The 17,703-nt window shown below is 36.6% G+C and overlaps 1 protein-coding gene across 1 annotated transcript in view; it reads right to left on the minus strand.

Moving 5' to 3' along the window:
- Nucleotides 1-17,703, minus strand: part of pitx3 (paired-like homeodomain 3) — a 59,461-nt gene that overhangs the window by 31,950 nt on the left and 9,808 nt on the right. Inside the window, exon 3 of the mRNA XM_039753103.1 lies at nucleotides 12,299-12,504. Within this exon, the coding sequence (XP_039609037.1) occupies nucleotides 12,299-12,504 (206 nt within the window). The remainder of the gene's footprint in view (nucleotides 1-12,298; nucleotides 12,505-17,703) is intronic.

Here is a 17,703-nt window from a genome sequence, read left to right on the forward strand (position 1 = left end):
TAATGAAATAGCAACAATTCAAAGAAAAAAATCTTAAAAGTGTTGTAACAGATTGGGGGCGCTGTTGTCCCCTTGAACCCTCAGATCAGACGCCAGACACCAGATAAAAGTCCAAATTTTGGATTTATTAATACAATAACATGCACAAAGCACCCTCCACTCTACAATACTCATATACAATAATCATAATAATAAATCAATCCTCCAACTCCCAGCAGCTCAGTCACCCTTCCTCCCAACTCGGCTCTCTCTGGGATCTCCCACAGTCCTTTCTATAGTCCATGACCGGAAGTGTTTCCCTCTCTGTCCATTTGACTGGTAACACTTCCGGGTCTGATAAAAACTCCTCTTCTTCAACCCGGAAGCACGTCATTTCCTCTGTCCATGTGGCTAGGGCACACTTCCGGGTTGTAGGGAAAACAATTGTTGTTCCTCCCTGCAACGTCTTCTAGTGGCCACTGTGGTATCCAGCAGGGCTATGGATAAAAACTCCATTGTCCATAATTCCCTGCTGGCATTCGGGGCACCTCCATACTGCAGGGAGGGCTCCATCTGGTGGCCTGGAGGTATTGGCTGGGATGACTGGCTGGCCATATATCACAGTGTGTATCCGGAAAAACAAAAACGGGGGTTGGTGAGCAAAGCGAGCAGGGAGCCCCCTAGTCAATTACAAAATAAAGATCAGACATTTTGCCAACCATGAATATTGTGAACTTGTGGGCAGCACCTTGTAACTAATGTTGTAATTCCTACAGTGCTCACCTAATGGCTAACAACTTATGATCATCAACATCACAGTTCATCAGGAGGCCAAAAAACCTGTTTTACTTTTTGCTACACTTCTTAGTAATAGCTGTGATAAGGGCAATAAAGGATTATAATCTTTAATAAACAAAATGGTAAAGATTTGCAAAACATACAAAATGATGCACTTGTTTCACACTGTCTGGAGTCTTTCAATTTAACCAGAGCAATTGATATAGTACCCAAAAACAATAATAAAGTTCACATTATTCCAACTTAGCAAATAAATTATTTGCCCACAGTCAAGACAACACCTCTCAAACAAGATGAACATGTAATTCAGAGTCTTTAGAAAAAAATGAAAATATCCTCAATGCAAATTTAAACAAAGTGCCCCAAAAGATCAGAAAAATATCATTGACAAATAACTGAAAGACTGTTAGTGCATTGGCAAGTTCATATGGCATTACGAGATATTCATAATGTCCAAACATCATATCAAAGGCCATCTTCTCCTCTCCTCTCTTTCACTTATTCCCCTTCATAATCTGAATAAATTTATAAGCACTGCAAAGACAAAACTTTGTAAATACAGTGGACCAAGTAACTTGATCAAGGAGGGAGGAAATAAGAGGAAGGGGATAATAACTTTACAGTAGTTTTATTAAGTTCATGATTGTCAATACAGTGCTGGCAAGGTGTAGCATCTTTCTTGGACATAAAACAATCCAGCTTAGGAATGTTAGATGGTCTAACAAAACTAATGTCCAGTTTTCCACAAATATAGCTTTCAGTTCAGAACAAGACAATGGATAAACACAATTCTTAGGTAGCAGAGCAGCAAACAGAAAGTCAATAGCTCAGTCTTATTAATGGTAAATTACATTTTTTTTTAAATTGGAAAAATCCACATAGACCTCAGAAAGAGTGTGAGTATGACAAATATGATGTGGGGATGGGACAAGTATTTGAATGTACCTTGATAATCAGTACGAACTCTAAGAAACCAGCTCTCTCTGTCTCAATAACTGGACTGTTCTTCAGTAACCAGAGAAAGCCCAAAGTAATCAGTAGGTTAGAACTGGACAGTATAAATACAGAAATATTTTCGGAAAAAAGGCAACCTACTACTAACTTGGTAGCAGTTGTGATTGACCTAATAAAGCCCTCCACAATCAGACCCCCATCAATACTCACAACACAAAGGAGTTTTGAGTCCTAATTTTGTGGACAAGTGAAAGCTATCAGTAAAGACCCTAGTGTCTTCATTCAACAGTGAAGCAAGGAAGAATGAACTGCTTTTTTTGACTTTCCCATCCATTAACCCCAGTATAAGATGGGCATTTCAGTCTCTGAGACTTAGGACACATAGCTACCAAGTATTCTAAACCACTGCAATAGAACCATTGCCTGAAAAAGCTCATCTATAATGTTTTGAGCACTAATACTGGTTTCTTTTAACCTCCATTAGCTCAGGTTGATCTAGAGTAGACCTAGGTTAAGAAATGTTATGGGGGTCTAAATCCCTGCTTCTCTCTTTTATGCTCTTTAGATCTAATGCCTAGTTTCTGTGCAAAGCACAATACTTCATTTAATGTTTCCTCTAGGCCATACTTGGTGATTTCAACCTTAGTTGCATCACATAATCCTCTCCTAATGATGTAACTAAAGTGATATTATCCTATCCTGAGGCTTTAAAAGAAATAATGAATTCTCCAATAGGTTTGTTCCCCTGTTTTAATATTAATAAAGCATTATAAGTCCCCCAAGTTCTGCCAGGGTTATCAAAGATATGGGCAAATTTCTTTCAAAAGGTGTCTAAATTAAATGTGCTTGGATATTTGTTGGCATACAGAGGTGACACCCATTGAAAGCACTTAACTGTCATTACCAAAATGAAAAAAGATTGTGCTACCAAAATAAAAATGCTAAACACAAATCAAAAATCAAAGTAAAAAATTTGTCAAAAAAAAACAATAACACAAGGGCCTGCTTGAATTTGAAGCTGTCACTAACAGATTTTCCAAAGAAGTAAAAGACTTTCCACCAAGGGAATATAACAAAGATAACTAACTAGCTAATATAAGAAATGCCACCATATTTATATCATCCGAAATGTGACAAAACTGATTGTGTCATGCTATATTGTTGTCTAAACAAAAGGATAAGATATTAAAAAATATTACACTTTCTCAAAAATTCTTAAAAATTAAAAAATAGACTTTAAATCGATGATCGAGAACCAACAAAACTATAAAACACACAAATAAAGCACAAAACAGAGTATGCTCTGTGATGGACTGGGGCCTGCTCTGATGTTGGTTTCAAGATAAGCTCTAGGGCTCCTGATCCTGTGCCAATTCCACAAGAAAGGATAAATGAATGAGTTTAAGTGAGATCTGTTACAAGTAAGTTGTAGGCCCATTTTATTCAGTGCCTTCTGATGTGATTGGTACTATTTTTATTGCTATTCATGTTGATTTGATAGACAGCTTTATACAAGACAATTAACAAGACCGGCATTCGAATTGTTTGCACATATGTTGTACAGAAGGAACACATGCAGGTTAAGTGAATTTCTCAGATTGACAAAGTCTGTTTGAAGAAGAGAGCCAACAATATCACTGTTTTCAGTCCATTCAGTCCATTGTCCACCAGGTACTTAATCATGGTTTTGTTTATTAGTTGAAATCAGTAGCGCCTTCTATTTTATATTCCTTTTCTAAAAAGCAATGTAGCTCATTAAAACCAGACTCACCAAATGTTAAATACATCCTAACGTATGCTGTCGTAAAAAGACTTGTCTGATAAGTATAATGTATTGCTTTACTCACTATCATGGCTTATCAGGGATGCTTAGAGAAATGCTTAGTTTACAACTGACCTCTAGCAAGTTTTTATTTAGTGTAAATGTTTTTGATTTTAAAAGTAATTGCTAAAAGTGATTATTTGAAAAGGAAATGTCTCCTAATTACTGTACTTTATTGTTCTTCTTTATGCAATTTTCAAAAATAAAAATTTAAACTACTATTGTGAAAGAAATGTCTAAATGTTCATTTTAATAGGTTATGTTTAATAACAAACGCATGTAGTAATCTAAAATTGTTAGGAATATATGCAGCACAGATTACATTCTTTTACAATGGGCCACTGGGCTTACCCCCTAATAGGATGCAGTTGTGGAGATCAGGAACCCCGTTGCCCAGACTGGAACTGAATAATATAACCAAGAAATTGGATGGATGGATCAATAGTGTGGATGATATTCTGCACCGTTAAATGAAAGCTATGGAGTGTGTAATTTAGTTCACTTTTACATTTTTTACTAAGAAAGAAATAAATGGAACATGTCAATGTAATTTAAATTAAGCTTTGCCTTAAGAGATTTGAAAATGTAGAAGGCAGACGTATTTTAAAAATCACATATCTTAAATATAAAAGAACTCCTAAGTCTGAAGACGTGTAGTAGTGGCAGTGATGAAAGAAATGAGAGATGTTATCTAAAATGTATTATATTGTGGTAGTTTTTTAGTAATGACTACAAAGTTGTAAAGTTTAACTCCACTCTACAAAACAGAGATAAAATGTATTACAGGAATTAAAGCACCACAAACCTTATCTTTCTCTTCTTTGAAATATAGATGACTATAGTCATAAATAAAACAGAAGAGTACTTAAAAGAGAACTGTATTATACAGTACAGCTGCCATAAACTTGGGAGTGGCAGATGCTGTTACTTGAAGTTATGAATAGATACAAAGTAAGCTGTTTTCAAACTTCAAAAAAATTATTTTATGATTTTATTTTAAGAAATACAGGGCACCTAGAATAATCAGTTATTTATGGCAATATTTTTGCAAAAAACTGAAATGCAAGTTAGTTAACTGACAGGAAACAAGAGTTTAAAGAGCAGAATGTCAAACCTTTGAGAAAATAAGTAGTGCCCTCTCTGGGTTCTCTCCTACATATGTGCCATAACCATTACAATTCCAAATTTATAATAATGACATACATTCAACTCAGATTAGAAACATGCAAATAACTCTACAACAGGAAGAACATTAGGTGTGGGAACTCCCAAAATAAAGATGTCCTGGGCCCAACTAAAATTAGTCTGTCTTCTTAATTTGACCAGGAGTCAGCAAATATCAGAAACATAATTAAACTTCCCTGGCCCAGGTTAATGACAAATAACACTCAGAATGAATGCACATGAAGAGAGATGTTTGGCAAGCACCAGTCAGAGACAGGTAAACTGCTTTGTACAATTACACTAATGGTTTTACATTCCTTTGCCTTACTGGTTTAATGTTCCATTGTGAGGTCCTATCAACATGCATGAGACCAGAGTTAAGTACATCATCTCCCTAAGGATCAGGAAAAACAACACCTGCCCTGAGCCAAAGCAGCTCCGTATATTCACTCCATGTGACTTGCACAAGAGGCGTGCGTACATTCTGTCCTGATGCAGAAGCAGGCAAACTTATGAAAGGGATATGTTTGTTTCACTTAGTAAACGTATGATGTCTACCAAGTTTTCATTAATTAGATTAGCTTAGACATGACTGTCTGCATATGAGCAGCTTCATTTAATGAGTAATACATGACCTGCTGGTTATGTCAAATGGTTGAATTCCACTGGTGAAGGGTAAGCTACCAGAATGGTGAACAGAATGTCCACAGCTAAATTTGAACCTGTCATGACATTTTGATATTTATTTTTTCATTTTAAGGTCTGAATGCATGGCAGTGACAATGCCAGTCTGTGTGGTAAAAAGGCCAGGATATTCAAAATGAATAAGAATTCATTAAAAAAAAACATTTTAGGATTAACAAAAAATAGCATTTTCATTCTAATGTAGGTGTCCTACATTAAAAGACTTAACAATCATGTTTTTTTATTATCACACACAGTTCAGGTAGGATTCCTACATCTTTAATTGTTCAGTATGTTCAGACAACGCATGTCTGCAATGAATTACACATGTGAAGAGTACAAATGCTCATATTTACAAGAAACATTAAAGACTTACAAGAAGCATCACAGTTAGCCCAAGACTATAACAGCACCACAAAGGCACTGGCTTCAAACATTCTACTGTATATGAGCTACTCAAAACATAAAACTTTTATCACATCCCTTTTTTTAAATAATTTTTTTTTTTTTCAAATCAATCATGATCCATTTTTCTAAACCACAAAGTCATACAAAACATTAACTTTAAAACTTGCCTTATTTAAATCTTCACTTCAAAGAATGTGGCGAATGTACAGAGTTGGAGTAGACAAAGGAGACACCACATGAAAAAGGAGAGTAACTTAGAAGTAATTAAGTCACAGTTACAAATGTACTTTAAAAAGCGAGTCACATTAAGGCTGACTGATAATCAACAAGATGTGTCAGTTATAAAATAGTTCTGTCAACTAGCACTTTAATAGGTGAGGATTCAAAGCAACATGAAGCAGCAAAAAGAGTTCCAAAGATCCCCAATAACCTGTGTCCAAATTCCAGAAGCATTAGCCACAAAAACTGTAAAATGATTTCATGTATAAAGAGGAACTATCTCAAACATTATAACAGCATAGGTCAAATACAGACAACCTGTGTTGGCAAAAAAAACAATGGTTACAATTTGAAGTTCACTGACAGGGACTGACAGACATTTTACACTAATTGCCACAACAGTACGGCTACAAATACTATGATAAAATTGTATGATTCCCCTCTGTGACCTAATCTCAACAAAAACTGTATGTCATGAGTTTATGCCAGGGTCTCATTTATGTAAACCCTTTCTAGTCAAGGCCAGTTTACAAAGATGCAAAACCTGACGTAATAAGCACACAATCTAGACCTGTATGCAGTGGAAAAAAGTAATATGGTCTAATGAGGCATCTTTCTCCCTATTTTCTACATTCGGACAGGTCAACATTTGGTGAATTATACATCATACCTTTAAAAGATATAATAATAATTATTAATTACATTTATGTAGTGCATTTCTCACTACTAAAAGCATTTAGGCAGAGGGGAACCACTTTAACTACCAATGTGTGGCACACACCTGGATGATTAAATAGCAGCCATTATTGCACCAGTACACTCATCACACATTAGCTATTAAGTGGTGAAAGGATGAGAGCGATAGCCAATTAGAATGGAGGGGGCTATCAGGATATTGTTTATCAGGATAAACAATAATCTTTTTGAGAGATGTCCAGGGATCTTAAATGTCCAAAGAGAGTCAGGACTTTGGTTCTACATCTAATCTGAAGGATGGCACCATTTTTACAGTTCAGTGTTCCTGTCACTGTACTGGGGCATTGGGATCCACACACAAGCCACATGGTAAGCGCCTCCATCGACACCTCTTACAGCAGCAACCCAGGCTTTTTCTTAGATGGTCTCCCATCAAAGTACTTGGCCGAGCCCGAACATGCTTAACTTCAGGTGAATGACCTCTTCTGAAGCACAGGTGGTATAGCTTTAACCCTTGCTCTCTAGTGAACATGATGGGGATCCATAATAGTATGGGCAGCTGTCTAATAGAGTGCTATGGAGCTCCAGCCCTGAAGCTTGACTGCTTTCCACAGCTGTTAAGATACAGCCAACAGCTATATTTTGCTTTACTACACTATCAAGTGCTTGTTACTTTGAGTCAACTTATTATGTTGAGTAAACAAGGTGGCCCTGTTGGCACCCCAGCATTTCATCTTGACTCCTGTCTTACCTTCGATTGATGACAACATCCTCACATGTATGTGAGATATAGCTCAAAAAGTATTACTGTCTTAAAATATTGGGGAATTTGTTTTGAAATATGATAACTTATTTGAAAAGCCAAACTGTATTTTAGGGTATCTAAAATTGATTTTCCAGTATCTCTAAATATTAGTTTGACATGCCATAACACAGTGCCTACTCTCATCTTGATTAAGCTAGCTTTACATTTAGGATCATGGTTTTTGGTCCTGAAAAGTGACTTTAATACTGAAGCATTAAGTTGTGTGTTCTAAATAGTGTTCAGTAACACAAGTCCACTCCAGGTAACAATCCTGCCTTTCTTTGTCTTTACCCTCTACACTATCGATTTTAAGTATATCTTAAATTTATATCATTAAGTTCTCTGATGATACCTCTACTGTAGACTGCATTGATCAGGACTGCATCTGAACAGTAGACTGGATTTGATGGATAACAGAGGCATATGGTACAAAAGAAGACCATAGCAGGCTCTTATTTCTAAGTAAATGTGGGTCCTTTAACATGTGTGACAATTTAACTGTCCATTGCCACTACTACACTGTTAAATTATGTGGTCAGTTGAAGGAAAAAAACAGATTGGGGCATGTCAAATGCCTGAATAACTTGATCAGGAAGGCTAGTTGCAGTACAGGATTGAATCTGGACTACCTTGAGGTAGTAGCTGAAAACAGGACAATGACAAAATGATTGTCTATGTTGATTAATGGTGTTTATCTTCTCTGTGACATGTTGTCTTGGAGTACCTTTATTCACCAGCCTAATTCCAACACAGAGGTCTAAGAGGTTCTCCCAGAGCTCTTTTTTGTCATTAGACTGTATAAGGCCTCCATCCATTGTACTTATTTTCACCTTAGTCCATTACAACAGACACACTGGCACAGGGATTATATCTCTTTATACTATGTATTAAATACTGTTATTAGAAAACATTTATAATTGTGAATATTACAGTTTCATCATATTTGCATTTTTAACTATTTTGCTACAACTGGATATCTATCTATCTATCTATCTATCTATGTAATCGGCTAGAATTGCTTACGGCTAGAGGAAAATATTTCTCAAGCTGGGAAAGTATAATGTGCTGCCCTGCCAGCAGAATCGAGCTTGGCTACATGCAGAATTAATCTATACTTGTCAAGTATACCACTTGTTCCACGCAGGACTGCCAGAGAAATTATAAATAGACTGTTTCAGGTGCACATGGTTAAAACCAATGCTGATGCACATAATAATAACTTGATGGATTTAGGTGTTGATAGTCTTGATCAAAGGCAAAATCGTCTAAAGAACTGCTTACATTTAGAAAATTTTAACCAATGGCCACAAAAAACAAAGTGCATCCAAATGATGATTAAAAGTGCTGACAGTACCCTATCATAAAGAAAAATCAGTGCCAGAGAGCAGGTCAGAAATAGCATAGCAGATATGAGTGGAGACAGAGAGCTACAATGGAGTGTACAGAGGGTAGCTGCTGAAAACCTCATACTGTTCTAACACAGCTAGCTGATAAGCAGTTGTGTGCTGCTGCTAGATTTTCGTCTTTTATGACTCCTTTATTCTAGCTGCATATGCAAAAATGATATGACATGCAACTTGAGTTTTTTATACTTAATACTCAAACTAAGCATTGTTCAATACAGTGACTAACAAGCTTATTCTTTAGAAGACATGTCAAAATGTAAAATTAAAGGAATCTAATTAATGTTTACATTTTATTCTTAGTTAAAATAACAAATTGATATAGTTCCTGTTTTGAATAGGCAAGGAAAAGTAATTATGCATTATTTGAAGAACAATGGTACCATAAAAAATGTTTAATCTAAATGTTCATTGTATTTATGTTTATACTTGTTAATCTGTTTTGTAACTGTTTTTTCTTATCAAAGGCTAGCAAATCAAATGTGCCTTATCATACTATCTCTGGTACTTTGACCTGCACTGATCACATAAATGCAGCTCAATGATGTGCCAGTTACTAAGTAATGGGTGTACATTTTGCACATTAATATTATAGAATTTCATTGTTTAGAAACCCCATGTTCTTTTTCAATTATGACATAAAGGAGGAACTGGCCAGATCTTCGGCTAAATGTCTACTAGGAGTCTGCTATGATAAAATAGCATTGGTAGATTGTTAAATGCACAGAGTGGATGTATCTTGCATTTTGCACCTTCAGTTCAGAATTCTTTGTTTATCTACTCGCAAGTCTTCAGTTTGCCTTCCTCAGTCTATATTTTAGAATAAGACATTTCAATCAGTATATAGAGATTCTTTTTCTGCATACATATGGACTTGTTATAACCTTTTCCCATCACATTTATCTATGTTTTTGATTCCTGTTTATTTGTCTTATTTTTCTGAATTTTACATTTGTTTCTTAACTGATAAGTAACTTTTCCATTAAACATATTTCTTGGATAACCACTGTTCCTTCAGCTGTAACATCTACACAGAGATTCTGATGATTGGTTACACGTCTATCATCATTTAAACTGGTGTGCTACCACCTTTTATTTACAGTATATTAGTTAGAATATGTGGTGCAATGCTGTGTAGTGCTGCTAAATGTGGCAATGAAATAGAGTCATCCAGACTTCAAACATTTGAATTGTGCTTGTACAATGGGCCAAGTAACCAGTCTGCCATTAATGTTAGGAAAGCTTGGTGACAAACAAAACCTAACATGTTTGTTTATTTGTCCATCCATCCACCCTTTATCAAACCCACTTAATCCTGTTCGGGATCAGTGGGAGGGCCCAGAGCCTGTCCACTAGTATCTGGGTGGGACACCATTTCATCACAGAATACACTCACACACTCACTCATACTCACTCATTCACAGGGGGCCAATTTACAGCAAGTAATGGCACGCTTCTTTGAAATGTTGTAGAGAAACTACACTACCTGTAAGAGATTTGTGCAACTGCACATGTGGTGTGGTGTACTGGTTAAGGCTTTGGGCTTCAAACCCTGATGTTGTGGGTTTAAAGGCCGCTACTGAACTGTGTGACCATGAACAAGTCACTTCACCCTCCATGTGTTCCAACTTGAACAACAACAAAAAATGTAACCATCTCTATCTCAAATATTGCAGTTCACCTTGGATAAAAGTGTTAGTATATAACAAAAGGATTATAAAATAAATATGGGTACCATGCTAATGACAATGTCCAGGGCTCTGGAGCTGTTAGACACCAGCCCTGCATCACTCTGGTCTTCGATAAATTTTATTTTTTTTTAGCTGAAGCTATTCTCCAAAGTAATTTACAAATGATATTGTTACAATCTACTGTAATTGTTATCATATGTATTTATATGTGTGGCCCTTGATAAGTAAATTGACTAAAGTTACACAGTGGACAAATAATGATAACAGAACCAGAAACCTTGCAATGTACATTCCAACCTTTAAGTCACATTGATAACATTGATACACTGGTAATGCCTGATAACCAAAAGAGACATCTTCAGGTCCTTTCTTTGTAAACTTACAAAATAATATAAAAAATGCAATACATTATAAAAACTTTAAATGCCATGATGGATGGACTGGCATTCTGATTGGGATGAACAGTGACTCAAACCCAGGATAATTATTAACTCCCATCTCAGTCAGATTAAAAGAATAATGGATAGACTGGGGGAGACTGGGTTTTCCGAACAGTTTATTTAGCAGTATGAGAGGGGGTACTGCTTCTCTGGTTTGGCCCCAGTCTGGAAACCCGCAGGTCTGCCTGGGACTTGTAGTTTCGAAGTGCGATCCTGTCCTTGGGTGGGTCACTTGGGAAGAATACACCTCCCTGCTATTCGAGGGCCTAGGCTCCAGAAGTACTCCCAGGCATATCATTAAAGAAACCGTCTCACTTCAAGGATTGAGTGAGTCAGCAGGCAGAAGGCAAACCTCAAGAGGAGGAGCAGAAGGAGACATTTTGTTCATTGGTGATTGTAGTGTGATCTTTGAAGGTATTGTGAATTAAAAACATTTATTTGCACCCAGGACTGTCTTGGTGTAATTGTGCCTGGGGTTTGGGAATTGTTGGTGCCCCCTGGAGGGTACAAAACACAAATCATGTTTATTTTTTGACTGGATTTACCAATGGAAATTTTAATTACTGTTGTTGAAAATCCTTCAGTAAAGTGTAACTCTGGTACACAATGAAAATAAATCTGGTAATCTGTTATGAAGTTGACAAGTACTGATAAATGCAAAAGGGCATACAATAAACCAAATCCAAATCTTTATTTGGACCTTAATAATACCACAATGTAATTATGCAAATACTATAATTCCTAGAACCTTCACCTAACTAAAATAAAGTGCCAAAAAAGCTTGTAAGCAGACACTGATTATATACCATCCATAGTTTACACCCAAACCCTTTATTCCAATTGTTTGTTGGGGTGAAAAGTACATGAACACCACAATTCATTTCCACTTAAACAACAAAATTATACTATTAATTTGAACGGTGCTGATTAAAATACTTAACATGTGCAAACAATGAGTTAAATCTTTGTGAAATTATTAACATGACAGGATTCGATTTTTCTGTTGAACCTTTCTCTTGCTGCCACCTAAACCACCGAGACACAAATCAATTTAAACCCCCAAAATAAACGGGGGAAATATGTCGCTTCTCTCTACGTAAGGTCTGCCGTGGAGTGAATTCGACAGTGTCCTAATTTGTTACATATTTGTCCATTTATTATTACGAAGATGCGATCATTGATATAACTTGTCGTGTTTCTTTTTTTCCAACTGAAAAGAATAAGCAGTGACCTACCCGGACTCGCGCCTCGGTCAGGTTCGTCCACACCGCGATCTCCTCCCGGGTGCTCATATCGGGGTAGCGGTTTCTCTGAAACGTGGCTTCCAGCTCCTGCAGCTGCTGGCTCGTGAAGTGCGTCCGCTGGCGCCGTTGCTTCTTCTTAAGCGATCCATCCTCTGGGTTTGACTCGTCTGTCTGATTTTGATGAGACTTCTCTGCGTCTAACAGAAAAAGTTGTGTTTACTGAACATGTAAAAAATAACACCATCATTGACACACACTGCAGGACATTTAAAAAAGAAAAAAATTCAAGATATTTAACATTTGTATTTGGACATCTTACAACTAATTAAGCATGCCATGTGTGTACACTAAGACAAAAGGTAATATTCTACTGCCCCACTTGTGTTTATTCTTACTCTTATTCTTGAATAATTTTGTTGATGTTGTTGTCTATACCGCTGTTTATTACGAAATGTCGATTTCTTCTGGCTTATCCCTGTATTTCGTTAAAAAGTAAGACGACGCCTTACATCGAGAAGAAGCCGGAAAGTGTAAGTTAGCAAAATAACCATGTTGAAAGGATTTCACGTTTTCAAGCAAATTTAGACAGCTGGGAGGTTTATTACATTATGCGTAGCCTCAGGGCTATGCCACAATAACTAATCCATCTGCTTTCCCCACTTAAAATATAAAATGCCAGGAACCCTTTTATTTAAAAAAAGAAGATGATGATGATGATGAAAGAAAACGCTACTTTCTTGTTTATTTTGACAGCACATTCTACAAACGAGGCTTTAGCCATTTGAAATCCCGTGAGTGTCTAAGAGCTGACATTTTGCAACCCAGCATGAAAATAATCAATAATCCCGGTGAGCCAAGAAAAGTGGCCGGGCTAAGCAACAAATGTTATGACTGTTAAACTCTTTCCTCCATGGTGCCGGGTTTTCCAAAGTGAAGACCCCACAGAAAGAGCTCATTTAGCGCGAGATGTAATCCAGAGGATCAGCCCTCCGCGACATAACAGGTTTGGGACTGTTTGAGAAAGGCTTAGTACTTTGGGAGCAGCAATAAATGAGCAATGAATGGACTTTAAAAAGCTAGCTGGCTTCTAAGACCACCTTCTGTCTGCTATTCCAGATTTAAATAAAGCTGAGAACGATTGAGACGTACACATATCGTTCACGTGGTTAATTAGGTGTCTTTATGTCGTTGTAAAGGTGACAATTATATTGCAGTACTTTATATGCAATATAACGTCCTAAAAATATATAATCTATTAAAATGTGCATAATCATATGTGTTACTACAGTCATCATTAAATAACCAGGTTTTGTGCGAAATGTATTAGCATAAAGCTGCACACTTCTGTTCAACTTTAAACAGAACACAGTGCAGTTCTCCACCTAACGATAAATAATACAGGAGCAGGAAAAATCTGGCTTTCCGTGCCAATTCTTTGATCAGCGTTAATATGTAAGGTACACATTTAAGAAATCTCCAATACTGAAAAGTTAACGGCGTAAAATTCTCAAGACCTCGTACTGCGGATAGAAGCCAACAGCTTGGAGCCCAAGGGTATAACCGATTCTGTCGCAGGGTTCACTCGATGCCAGGATGCCACTTTGGAGTCCTCAGTCGTCCTTGAGGTATGCATCCGAACGGAACCTCAGCAGACACGTGCAGACCATGCAGACTTCACTGAAGCAGCTGCTGGGCGCGGGGTTCAGACCCTATCTGGATCGGCGAGGAGTGGTGGCTAACTGCTGCGCCACTAAGAATTAGGATCGCTTTTAAAATTGTAACAATATATATATATATATATATATATATATATATATATATATATATATATATATATATATATATATATATACTGCATATATTGACAAACAGAAAACAATCGGCTGTTTCATTACAGGTTGGCAATGAGAATGGCCTTCTTTAACATTCGAATACAAATAACCATAACATTGTTGTGTGTGTTATACCAACAACGCAGGAAAAAAGTAAATACCGGCGCATGAAAAGCTACATTATATCTGTATTAAGGTGAGCTTAATTCTCAGAGACAACAAAAATAATAATATCTGCAAATTCTCGTTTGGATTTGATCAAAGTTTTAAAGAGTACATTTGGAAACCATGCTATTTTGAACCATTGAGTTAAAATTGAGCATCAGTTGTGAATTCTCAACTATGCTTGTTATTTTTAGTTGGTAACTTTAGACCTTTGACTTATGCACCCACCCAAAGTATGGTTGCCGCTGCTATACTTTATTATTCGAAAAAATATCAAAGTAAAACTGTATTTAAAGTCCAAATCTGTATGTAATAGAAAAATATTATTAGGCAAAAGTAAAAAATTATGAAGATTTATAGTTTAATTAACCTCGAAAACAAGCATTATTAGTTTGATATCTCCAAAATAAGTGAAACGGTGTTTTGAACGCTCTGAAAGCGCAAATATAAGATGCTCGGTGTATTCGTGAGACCAAGGATATGTTAATTCCTTTATACTTTCAGATTCAGCTTTGAATCGGCGCTGTCTCGTCTCCTCTGGGACTTGATACTGGATATAAGGTAGGCTTATTGCGTTCGCGATTGCCAGTCAGTTCACAGGGAAACGAAATACACCCGCACGTAGGCTATACAGTATAGCACTTTTTTCGACGAAAAAGGTCGAAGTTGGATTTTAGCAAAACCATAAGCTCCATTTCACCATTAGTGGGTCGCGCGAGTTTTATTTATTTTACTTCTGAACGAAATTCTACAAAATACACATTTTACAAACTACACTGTCGACAGAGAATAATTTTACATTTCATACGATGGATATTTAAGTTGCTGGATCATATCACCCACGTTTCGATCGTCCTATTAGCTTTGTACTATAATTAATAATGTCTTTATTTTAATGGCGTGGTTTCACATATAACATAGTTAAACCTTTGATACAACTAATCGAGCAATTTCATGACTGAAATGTTCTTAGATGGTTTGTGCCACTGCAAACGTTCTGCAGACAAATTCATGGGTTTAACTTTACCGTTTTAAAATTGGTCAAGAGATGACTTTCCAGTGCTGTTCCGCCCACAGTAGTTATGTGAGCTTTACGTTAAGCACATGGGTATCCTGAATAAATAAATAACTGTGTTGAGCTACAGAGTAACGTTAAAAAAAGTACACCAGTGCAGAATGTGTGAAAAGAGCGCTTTGTCAGCAATAAACACATTACAGTACTTAGGGTTTCACACATTGATGGGCTACTATCAACTACGTGTATCTGTTAATAATTATAACTGTGATTTTACTCGAATTTAAAGAGCGAACGTACGTTCATTATATAAACTTTGAACTGTAATTTCAAATGATCTTTAAGACCTGCAAAGACTTTTGCTAAACGCTTTAATAGTAGGAGTGTGTTGTTTCGCTACTCCGCCAATTCAGTCCAGGCTGAAACGCAGCCTCTTAGCCCTTTCAGCTGTTTTGCTTACAAGTAATCTGGGTTAATGATGTTGATAATAAAAGGGATTGCTAGAAGGGAGACTGTGTGGAAGTTGAGATTTTCTGAATGAGTCACATTCCAGGCAATTTTAAGTTGTTTCTAAGGAAGATGGGACATATCTGTCATTGCAAGATTAGGAATTTAAACGGGGGCTGATTTAGGCAGTGTGTCGTATGAGTATTATAATGGAAAGGCCTTTTCGTTTAGGTTTGAACTATATTCTTAATTAATAACTTCCCGTTTTCCCCATACCAAAATGTTTTAAGAATCACTTGTTAAACCGTCTCTGAAAAATACAAATGTATTATTTTGTTGCAAAAGCAAATATTTCCTACAATATATAATATAAATAATTATAACGAGCTTAGAGACAATGGACATTGTGTTTGAAATGCCTTACAGTATGACGTGTTTTATGCATCTACTGACCACACAAACCCACTATGATCACAAAACAGGTGCACGTCATGAAGAAACTCGAATTGTATGCGATGCCACTCTTACAAATAATGGATCTTTATTGGTGTTTTATGGTAATTTACTAGGTTCGTAGAACCATTGCATGACAAAGCATAATTTCAGTCTGGGAAGGGTTCTTTGGTTCTTTGTGCTTTGAAAACGTCCTCTTATGTAGAAAAAAACCGAAATTCTTAATGTATGGTGGGCCGCCTAGCAGGATACTAACATATTAAGAAAATCTGAACTTAACTTGTGTCTATGCAGCAGGAGTCCTTTAAAAATCATGAGCCTTTGGCATTTCCCAGATATGTTGCCATCTATTTATGGTTATTTACTGTATGGAGCCTGTTATGGATCTAAATAAATAAAGGTTCTTTCTAGAACCTTCATGTGGATGAATTTTTTGAGAACCACAAAGGGTGCCCCTATGGCATCGCTCTGATGAGCCACTCTGGCACTTTTATTTCTCTCTCTCTCTCTCTCTCTCTCTCTCTCTCTCTCATAATGCATCATTGATATCTTCATTGATTTTACACGGCCATTAGCAAAAAAATTAAGTTAATACTTGAATTATTTAACTTTTAAGTTACTCTCCTAAAGTATTTATTTATTTACTTATTTATTTTAAATTGAATAAACATCAACCTATAGCTATTTTATCAACGCGCATTTTTATATGCTAAATTAATGATTGACCTGCGGCCTGTTCTGTAACAGAGTTAACATTTGGTTCGTAATTACTAAAGCGCAGGTTGGATTTCTCCTGAAGACCCCATCAAAGACTGGCATTTTTTGAAAACGAGGCTTGGCTTCCAAACACTGATACCGTCAGTTCTAGAATTACCGAAAGCTTGTTGGAAGAGGATTTACAGCCTGAAACTGTCCTGCCAGACACTCTTGTAATTAAATCTGAATTTATCAGCTTGCAGGCTTCACACAACCCCTGCTGCTTCCCCGAGTAGCAATGCGAACATATAAATTAACACACACTCGTTCCTTGACCACTTGAGCAAAAGACTTCATTTGGAACATTCAAATGTAGTCCTTTCAAGTTTCCACGGCTAAGTGAAATATTCATATTACACGGCACTCAGTATTTTTAGAGCTTCACCCATTTTTAAATATATGAGGTTCCATTTATTTGATAAAAGATAATAAATAATAATTAAGCTAAAGAGTGGATTACCTGGGCTTTAATGCGCTCGTATTCTCCTGTTCCCGACACATTTCTGTGATTTTGTACGTGGTTTTTACAATTAATGTATTGTTTTCGCTATGGGAACACATATTTACGATTTGGTTTGTTAAATTACAGAGTTACGTACATCTGCAGGTATCTTCTGTCACGCACGTGGTTTGCGGTGTGGTGTGATGTTATCCTTATGCGGAGAAAGGTGATAAGAACTTCATTTACACCCGCGGGAGTGAAAGGCTGCGTCAGCGAGCACCTGATG

Source organism: Polypterus senegalus, chromosome 1, assembly GCF_016835505.1.
Source record: "Polypterus senegalus isolate Bchr_013 chromosome 1, ASM1683550v1, whole genome shotgun sequence".
Lineage (NCBI taxonomy): Eukaryota > Metazoa > Chordata > Cladistia > Polypteriformes > Polypteridae > Polypterus > Polypterus senegalus.